The sequence below is a fragment of the Saccostrea cucullata genome, unplaced genomic scaffold (genome assembly GCF_032062105.1).
Source record: "Saccostrea cucullata isolate Sc308-1 unplaced genomic scaffold, CSIRO_AGI_Scuc_v1 ctg779, whole genome shotgun sequence".
NCBI lineage: Eukaryota > Metazoa > Mollusca > Bivalvia > Ostreida > Ostreidae > Saccostrea > Saccostrea cuccullata.
In genome coordinates, this window is record NW_026931120.1 from 251,936 (window position 1) to 262,876 (window position 10,941).

Sequence of the window (10,941 nt, forward strand, 5' to 3'; positions counted from 1 at the left end):
TGGGCCAAACATGAAAAAGAAGATCTTCACACTTTTTCAGCATGAATAAATAGTATCAGATATATGTTAAAATCCCGTATTAAACAATCCAGGGACTATATGGAATCCTCCTTTTCTTCTGTTAACAGTTATAAGGCAGAAGTGAAAAATAGAATGTGATAATTTATACGAACATTATGACTGGTCCCAGCTGACAAAGAAGGTAAAAACAATATCATTGAAATCTAATTGTACATTGTATGTTGGAGGAATGGAGATTAGGAAATAGTTATTTCATTTTTTAAACACAAAGTTCATGTATCCCTTTCTAAGCAAGAAATGCCTCAAATCATTCAACAGTTTTAAAAAAATAAATTCCCAACAATCAAATTGAATTTGACCCACAATGCTTAAACTGGATTCTAAATAAACTACAGAATAATGTTTACAAACACATGCACATATCGTGTCAAAATGTTATGTTTATTTAAGAGAACGTGAAAAATATCTGGCACATCTGTTTCACATTTGGATATTTTACTGGTAAAAGGCATCAGAGTAATCCTAACAACCAAAACATTATGATATTCGTGGTGACCTCAACTATTTTATCGTGAACTCCCATTACTTATGTAGCGATATACCCTCATCACCTGCAAGTGGAATTTATGTCTTCCAGTTCATTCGATATACAGGAGAACGCTCTAAGTACGAATAATTTTTAAAACGAGGCAATCTATTAACAAACAAGTTGATGAAACATGGATAAACAAAGTTTCTTTTAAAGTCGTTATTTTTTTTTTAAGTTCCATAGTCGATACAATAACCTTGTCAGCAAATTTATCCATTGTATTGGTTAATGGACTTGTTGGTTTGATAACTGTTCAATATATCAATATTTCATTGAAAATAAAATAAGATATCGGTTTCAGCTTGTCTCTCGTGTAAAACAGTCCAAAAATTTTGAAACCTACACACCTGCATTTTTGTTACTTTTTTGTGGATAAGTTTGATGCCTTTACAATTAAGGGTACAGAGAGTGGTATGTACAGTCTGGAGATGACTAAGACGTTGGACTTAAAATAGTGCAATAAAATGGCCGAAAGGTATCTGTGAACGGAACCCTCCCCTTTTAATATTCAGCTCTGGACGTGGTGGCGTTTCTCCTCAAATTTAATACACTTTAATTTAGTGATTATGTATACAGGAACATGGAACCCCTTACTTCTATACAATATATTCCACAATAATATATAATAAATAAAAGCGCTTTCACTTTATCTTTGAGGGTATACATTGTATGGAAGATTCTTTTTTCCTTTGTTCCTATTCTAGTATAATTTGGAAAATGGTTTAAAAAACCAACAAACTTTATTTTGATGTCGGGGTGGTTTCGTTAACAACTAAATGTACTTTTTATGGAAAACAGCTCATGTTGCTTTATACACTGTACCTTTCTACTCGAATATTGAAGATTTATTAGCTAATTCAGAGATGCGTCAGAAGGTTTGAAGCATTCTCTTCTAATATAACATTTTGCAATACATGAAAAGTCTTCATTAAAATGTTTGTTATGAGTTTAAAGGATTTTACATTATTTCAAAGGTATTTCTTGCCTGTTATTATCAATTATAGTACTTTTTTGTTTCAGATATTTATTTTGAGTGTAATGTTGGGGTTACTGAGCTAGAATATCGCAATGCAAACATCTTTAGCGGATAAAAAGTGTGACTTCGGAAAACCTAACATTTTTAATTCTAAAATGTTGCAGTTTTGTTATACTATTTAGATGTATGCTTTAATGCATTCAGGAAAACTATAATACAACTGTACAAGTTAAGATGGAAGGTTCAAGGAATTCAATTAATGCTATTTTTTATTTTCTGTTAAATTAAGATCATGTACCGAAGGGGACATACGATGTAAAAAAAACTTAAGTAAATTGGGGACATAAATAGTCAAAATGGGTTTTAATTTCATCTCATAATAAACAATGGAATCAACATCAAAATAAACACATAAATTATTTGATGATAAAACTCCCAGTCGTGATTCTATTGAGTATAATTAATAAAACTACTACATGGCGGGGGTATTTTTGGTTGAAGTTTGTCTGGTGAGAATGACACTTAAAAACAAAGAGCAGAAAACACTATAGTTAATGATAAGCATAATGTTTAACCTGCATCAGAACGATCAAATATCTAGAATTACACGGAAAGTTGTACCAGATATAAATTGAGATTTTATACTACTAACGGCAAAGATTCTGTTACGATCAAAAAGAAAATAGACCTTGTTTTATTCGCATGTTTGAAAAAGAACAGCAAGAAAATGCACAGTCTTTCTACGTTAATCGACTTTTCAGCAAGGATCTGAAATTTTTTTAAGGATAAAGTATTTGTTTGCGTGTGAGCAATGTCCGTTTCAGTTTGAAGAAATTAGACTTGATTCGCGTTACAAAGAAAAAGTGTATTTATACATGCTAGCTTATTACCACTTGTTTCCATTAGTCCTGCTGAACACGAAAAAGTTTTAATAATTCTATATCTATTTCATTAGAATTGTAAATCAAAGTCTGTAATAATTAGAAAAAATTATTTTCTTTGTAAACATCACAAGGTACCTACGTATAGTACTGTCAAAACAAAATATTTTAACGAAAACAATCAGTGTTCACAATTTCATAAACATGAAAGTTTGTCAATTTTTTGCAGTTTTTATCTAAGTCAATTTATATAGTAGAGTAACTTAAAACGACCTCTTAACTAAGTCATTGAAATAATATTTAGATTATACTATATTGTACTGTATTTCTAGACCATGGTCATTATATGCAATAGTGGAGTTGTAAACGTGTTTGATTCCTGTTTGCGGGACATCAGTTTGACTTTGAAGGGGGTCTGATAAGTCTTTGAAGAAAATGATCAAGACATTGAAAATAATTCTACAACAGCATTTAAAAAAATCCCTTCCTTGGTTAAACCCATTGCATAATGTAAAATTTGCTGTAATGAACTAAATACACGCAAGATTCTACTGACAATGTGATGCCAAGAACAGTGTTTAATAAAAACCTGCAAGGTACAGTGGGAAATAATAATGCTAATGTTAGGTTTGTCAAACAACACAGACAAACACACCCTTTTTAAAAAGATGGGAAAATACGATTGATTTATTCTCTTAATAATTTTCATTTCAATATACAATGTGAAATGAATATTCCAATGTATCTTGTTGGTTTATCCCTACTTAAACCGTTATATATCTATTTGCTTTCTATTCATGTATTAAAAAAGTTTTCTAAAGAGTGGAAGTTTAAGTTTGTCACAATGAACATGAAAATCACCCTCATTTAGATAAGCAGCTCTCATAACTAAATGCCTCGCAGAAGACGTACAATATATAAATTATATATTAACTTGAAATTCGTTATACCAGTTGTAAAATACCTCTTAATCGTTTAGTATTCGAAAACTTAATAAAATAATTACTATAAATCTGTATTAGCTCAATATAACAATATCAAGATACTAAATAGTAACATGGTTCTCAAATCTCATAAATGAGATGAGAATGGTCGATAAGAAATTATCAATAGGAATTCAGGCAACCTCACATTTAGCCATCTGTCAGTCGACAGTAAGTATTCTGCTCAAAGCAGATATTAAATTATCATAATGGGACATATATATCAGAAAATGTTTTATTGTTAGAAACACGCTTGTTACAGTTTAATATTTAAATTCCCCGCTTGAGGGTATATAGTAATCGGTATGTCCGTCCGTCCGTCTGTTAAGCTTTGCGGTACCAATCTTTTATCCGCAAGTCCTCTCATGCCACTGAATGAAATTTGATAAAATTTACAGAGTTTGTATTAAATATTGCCATTGCGCACCTCCAATTTTACTTTTTGATCCGACACATAGTTCGGGTTTCCCATAGCAAAACATGGACACTGCCATTACATTCATATGGGAGGCAGGGGTATCATTAAGTGAATTCATTCAGTTCACAGTACCTCTAGTTTGTATGATATCAATGTAAATGTATGGCTTACAACATATTCCTGTATAATGTGCTAGGTGCCAATAAAGGATTAAATTGAATATCATTAGCAATTCAATCTAAATCTCTAGTTGTTTTTTTGTAAAATGTTAAACTGTAGATGTAATTTAATTAACGTATAGGAATTGTATCATATACATTTTTTAACTTTATAAACATGTAAAAACTCCAGAAAGTTCTTGTACATACACAATAATAGTTTGAAAAAGTGACTTATTGAATTTTAATGAACACCTATAGCAATGAAATTGTGTTTTGTTATTGTACCGAAACCCGTAATTTTTTACAATATGTAAGCTTTGGGGTACCCATGTCTTATCCACAACTTCTCCTATACCACTGAATGAGATTGAATGAGACTTTCACAGAATGTTTGCTACGTTGTGCACCTCCTATTTTATTCCCATGGCAAACATTCTGACACTCCCATTCTTTCTACATGTATAATATTGGACCCATCTCTTTTTCACAAATCCTCCAGGTCCTATATCACAGAATAAAATTTAATGATACTTTCGCAGATCTTTGTTACATAGTGTCATTGTGTACCTCATATTTCACTTTTTGATCTGAAACTTATTTCGGGTTTTCCAGAGCAAAACATGGACTTTTCCTTTATGATAGTATTGGAGACGGGGGTATCATTTAGTGAGCTCAGTGTTCAGAACACCTCTAGTTTTACTTGAAATACGTAGAGCTACTGTCTTATATGAGACTGCATCTTCACCTGATAAACATCAGAAAAGGTCAAATGTATTTCCGGATGCAGAGATAAATGTAGATGCACATAATGAAGTTCCACGTAGGTTAAACAGTCATTAGCAGAATTGACGTTACTCTTTTTTAAGACTTAAGGTAGGGTTCTTCTCTGGTTTCTGACTAGATGAAACATTCAGAGTATATTTGCTTATATGTTTTACATATTTAGGTGAAAGGGGTTTTAAAGACCATATTTTTCTTTCCTCATCACAATTGTACAACTTAAAATAAAAAGGGTAAACTGTGTTTGAAAACTAGCAGGGACTATATTTTTGGCGGAATGGTGATGTATGAAAATTTATTCTGTTCTGCCTCTCAAAATTATAATAGAACAATGAATTTTGTTATAATTTTTACACGATCAAAGACTTGAAGAAATTTTCAAATGTAAGTTCAATTAATAATAAGGGAATAAACTTTCAAAATATATCAAATAAATATGATTTTTCAAACAAACTAGAAATATGATTTTTCAAACAAACTAGAACTATGTTAGCTTTTAAACGCTCCCAATCAAAGTACAGATTTGAACCAAAAATCCATAAGAAGTTATTTTTTTCTCTTTTAGTAAACGATCAAAACTTTTTGTTTTTGTATCATTTTGTACATTTATAAGACTACTTTATTATATGTGAAAATAACAAAAAGTTATATATAGGAAGCATAGGAAAATAACTAATATATCCTAAAAAATTAAGAAAAACAGAGAAAATTCGGATTAGCCAATATCCAGTTTAGATAAATTATTTATGTAAATTTAGTAATGTCATGCTATTGACCTGATGTAGTAATATCTTTTAATGCAAAAAGAACAATCTTTAAACTTTTGAAATAGAAGTAGACATCACATGATTGGCAACACTATTTTTTATTCTTAATGTCAAGGAAAAAGATAATGACCTTGACCTGACCTTGCCACTAATATAAAACGGTCAAATTTAATTTCACTGATATCATCACTTAGTGATATTGTCTTCTTGATTCTGTGAAAATTTCATTAATTTTTAAATACAAGAAATATGAGAAGAATCCTACCTAAAAAATTGCAACAGATTTACGTCACTCTTTTAATCATTATGATGGTACTTTTAGAGATTATTCTCTGTTAAAAAATATCTCAAAACAATCAAAAAAGTGAAATTGCTTTAGATAGCTAGTTTCGTCTTTTCCCATTCATCTTTTAATATACCAGGTTACTGTGTCAATTGTCGAATGCTTTTATTCCCTTATTTTTTTCAGGTGATCTTTTTCTAAACTAATCCTACCAACGTGTTTCTGTTATGCTATGAAAGCATAACTGTCTTTTACATTCAAATGAGCTCCCTACGACTTTTATTTTTCAAAGAAAACCAAAAACTATTGTATAACATGGTGGTTACTTAAAATAAAAGGTAAACAGAGAAAATTCAGAAGTTGAAAACAAGTTAAAGCATACGAAAACTAGTATTAATTCTTAAGAAAAAAATTTACAACCAAATCTATAGATACAATGTATGTGCAGTCTTGTTCAAAGGAATTGAAAGAAATCAGTATGCTTGCTAAGATGTTAAATCGATTATTTCTTCCTTCTTCTTCACAAAGTGTATATTTTTAGTAAATTCCTTTGATATTAGAAGCTATTAGACACGCACAAATTCTTATAAACAATACCTAGGCAAATATTTCTGTAATGTTATTGAATGGACATTCCCTTTCATCACCTCCAACATCTGTGTTGGGTAAAACATCGAGTTTCTTGTTTGTGCTTAAAAAAAAATTAAGAAAACTTCTTTAAAAATTTTCATTGCAATTTGCACATTTTATTATTCCCTTTGATTTACCATTATTGCATTTTGTTATGTATGGGCGTTCCCATTTACAGAGAAACAAAAGTTGTACTTTTCCATGGTCTTATTTGCACTTTTAAACTGTAAATCATCTCGTGGTCAATCAATTCCAGGATATATCGCACAACTAATTTGCCATGTAACAATTAAGGCTAAGACATTCAATGAAAAACTACTTCGAGATACCCTTTAATTTGTCCATATCTTTTACACGTAACAATAAATGCCAAAACCATGATTTAAAACATGCTCGTAATAACAAATTAACACCTTGGTCAAAATAAGACCATTAACTTACAGATAGTAGAACTGAGTATCTTTGATCAATGACAGTTCGAAGACTTTCGAGTGATCGATAACAATTGTTAAATTCACAGTTTGCCTTTTAGCTAAACATAAGGAATTGTCTGCATACCCTATTATACTTTGAAATACATGTAGTCAGATAATATCTTTGAATCTTGATTTATAAAATTTATATAGATATTAATACCATTAATTAAAAAACTTCATTTATTTTATTTCATTTTCAATTCTGAAAACATCAATTGAACAATTGCAATCAAAATTGAGCAAAGGATTGAGGTACTATATGCTATCACAAAAAATGACTAAAATAAGAAAGTTATTGAGTCATGTAAGTCAACCTACAATAAACCTGGCTTTGTCGGTATTTTATAACGTGGGAAATCTAAGATACATTGCAATCAGTCGCAATTCTTCCTTCATTGTCAATCATCCAACATGGACTTCATATTTTGCATTCAATAGAAACGGGCAAAAAATTATATCTGGATGGGTCTAATTTTTCTTTGTCAACAACTTAAATTCGATTTAACAAGAGTGATCTCATATTTCCTGCATGTTTCTTTTTTTCAATTGATGCATCTCATACACGATATTTGTTTCAAATTTAAAAACTTCACAGTAAATATAATTTAGGTTACAGTTCAGTGATCAATTTTGTGAAAATTTTTGAATAATATTCCTCTGTGTTTTTAATTGGATGTGTTCCTTTAGCATTTTCGTATATTAGTAGTTTGTTCTTTTGAAATTTGCTTGCTTGTCTGTCTGTCATTGTCAGTTTTTTTGTTTGTTTGTTTAACATCACTCCAAGAATTTTTCATTCATATTAAAATGCCACCATTTGCCGATAGAGAGCTGTAAATTTAGATATTTTATTGACATTTTGTACAAGATGTAAGTTACAGTGACTAACATATGTCTAGAGTTGAATTATAAATTCAATGAAATATTTTTCACTTAAAGTCTATTTCAAATTTGGTTATTTCAAGGGTTTTGTCGCTAAGATTTCTGAACCAATGTGCCCATTGTTATTGGTTATTTTGATACATAACAAAGCAGAAGTAGTGTTTAGTCAAAAGCTGACAAATCTAATAACGACATCATAACATGTATGCTAACATAATATATTTCCATAAAGTGAATTTGTAAAAATATATATGTTTTTCATATTTAATACATAAAGTTGCTTATCATTTACTATCGAAAAAACGACAGGTCCCTTTTTTAGAACATCAAATTTTACTTTCGCATAAAAACGTACTCCATACAGTTCGTGTTTTATATTCTTAATGTGAAATACATTTTGAATATAGGTGATGCATGTGTCTGGTTTCAATTTATATTTTATGCAGCCAACATTTACTTGAGGAATTGATAAAGTTTAAAAGTGTATCGTTTTTGTTCGATTTTCATCCGACTATAAGTTTTCAAAATATTCTCGACTATCGTCTCCATCATTTAGACGCATGTTTTACACATATCGAAGCGGTTTGATGATCAAGACTCATTTCCATTGTTTACTTTATTTATTTCCCGGGCGACAATTGATGGTTACATCAATGTTTTCTTGTGTTAATTCATGCATATAAGACTTCAACCAATACAAAGTATATAAACGTTTCTCCAACACATCGAATTTTATTTCGGCATAATTTGCATAATGAAATAAATATGTTATCATCATATGATGGTCTTTACCACAATTTTTCAAACAGAAGCCACAGAAATTCAAAAAAAACTTACCTTAGAGTTCTTCGACACAAACACAAGCTCATGATTTGGTAGAATATCTGTCTTGTTTATTTCTTCAAATGCAACTTTAAAAAGTATGTTATAAAAGTTAGCATATTTCGACCAAGAGTCGTCTGTAGATCCAAGTATTCCTCCTACGTAAAGGGGAACTTTGCTCCTAGCACGATCCAAACTGATTAGAATAGTAAGAGCGCCAATGACCAGACTTGAGTACATCATTTCCAGCGCTGAAGGTATGGATCAAAAATTGAGGTATCGCTATTTAACACAACCGGGAATCGATCGCCCATCTATTGGTTTTCAGATTGGTGCTTGGTGTTCGTACATTATGTACAGCAATTTGATGCGAAGACAGAGAGCCAGCCTTGTTACGCATTTCTACTTTTCTTCTTCCTTGGTTTCAACAAACATTGAAATTCCTTATAGTATTACCAGTGGAAATTACAAGCTTTACATTGCTGAATAGCATACAGATTGTCACTGAAGTAAACAGTTTCAATCATTATTTTAGTAACAGGAGTTTTCCGGGAGTATTCATCTGACTATTTACATTTAGCTCACATGAGCCAAAATTTTGAGTGATTTTTATGTCAAAGTTTGTCCAATTTTTGTCTGTCTATCCTTCTATTTATCATCTTTTATGATTTGTGTGTGATGTCTATATTTTTTTCACATTGTCAGCTTTTCCAGAGCAAATGGGCCAATTTAAGCCAAAACGTGCCGAAAAGCCAAATAGCACCCCCTGGTGTACATTATAGTGATTTCAGAATTGTTATAATCAAGGATCATCTATGTACACTTTATACAGAAATGATTGACATCATTCAACAATTTCTCATCAAGAACCACGTGGCCAAGACAAAAAATATGTTAATGTATATATTGTTAATGTTATATATATATATATATATATATATATATATATATATATATATATATATATATATATATATATATATATATTTTTTTTTTTTTTTTTTTTTTTAATATAAAATATCGAAGAAATAAAGGAATTTTAAACGTTTCTTGGAATATAAATACGGTTTTAGCCATGTGTTTAAATCGAATTTCCATAAGGCTCTTAGGGTTTTCGGGTAGATATGATAAGGTACCAACACGTTAAGTTGTGACCGATTTATAACAAATATTTCAATATTATAGCGTTTTTTTAACTTGTGATATTCAAGCAAACGGAAAAATTCGTAACCTTTTGTGTGCAAAAACATCAGTGAGCATTCAACTTATGTTAGATCTTCACTGGAGCTGCCATAGAATTTGCGAGATAGTGACTTCTAATGAGACTGTGGATATCCTTGTTCCACTGACTCGTTTGTCAAAAGCATGTATCATTTTAGAAATTTTTGTTTGTAAAGATTGCTGTTGTATATATATATATATATATATATATATATATATATATATATATATATATATATATATATATATATATATATATATTTCAATTTCAAATATATACATTTGTGGTATCTTTCCACTATATAAACATACAGAGAGATAATATCTTCAATTCTGTATGAAGTTTGTCCGAGGTCAAAGGTCAATACATGGCCGAATCACACGGCGCAATAATATCTATCGTTACTTATAAAAATAAAATGACTTGCTTTTCATGTTTAAAGATGAACAAAATAAGCAAGTGAAATAATTGTTGTATTTACAACGTGATCAAATACTTCATACATTTTTGGCGATCGATTTAACCTGTGTACATTGAGAATATACCGATAGAATCTAGCCTTTGTTTACACGTTGTACATGTATGTCACTTTTGTCAACTGCACAGTCTCTAACTTTTTAGTTTATCCTTATTTTTGTTAGACCTTAAGTTAAATCTTCATGATATAGGCTAAAACTAATTTTTTTCATTAAATTCTACTCACGATAAATGTGTAAATCTATTGGAAAATATCAAAGCATTGCAGTCACGCCACGAACAGCTGTGAAACACCTCGATCGGCGCTGTCGTACTTCAATGTAAACTGTCGCCAGTGTCTCCGTCTTAATATCATAAATATGCCTTTAGTTACTGAAATCGTAGATAAAAATGTTTTTTATCAAAATTAGGCCTAATACTTGATTGCAAATTAAATGGCTCGGACAAGTGTCTCAATCCATCGGATCCATCCATCCCTTTCAAGCGACCGAAATTCCTCCAACTTTTTATCATTCTCGGACGTGTTTCCTGTGTCTTTTGAACTCTTTTCAGCATTAATGATCAATTTTCACAAAT

At 30.4% G+C, this 10,941-nt stretch overlaps 1 protein-coding gene across 1 annotated transcript in view; it reads right to left on the reverse strand.

Moving 5' to 3' along the window:
- The window catches only part of LOC134231479 (gamma-aminobutyric acid type B receptor subunit 2-like), a 32,711-nt gene extending 23,612 nt beyond the window's left edge, over positions 1–9,099 (reverse strand). The window contains exon 1 of the mRNA XM_062713442.1: positions 8,682–9,099. Within this exon, the coding sequence (XP_062569426.1) occupies positions 8,682–8,909 (228 nt within the window). The 5' untranslated portion in view covers positions 8,910–9,099. The remainder of the gene's footprint in view (positions 1–8,681) is intronic.
- Positions 9,100–10,941: the final 1,842 nt, after the last annotated feature.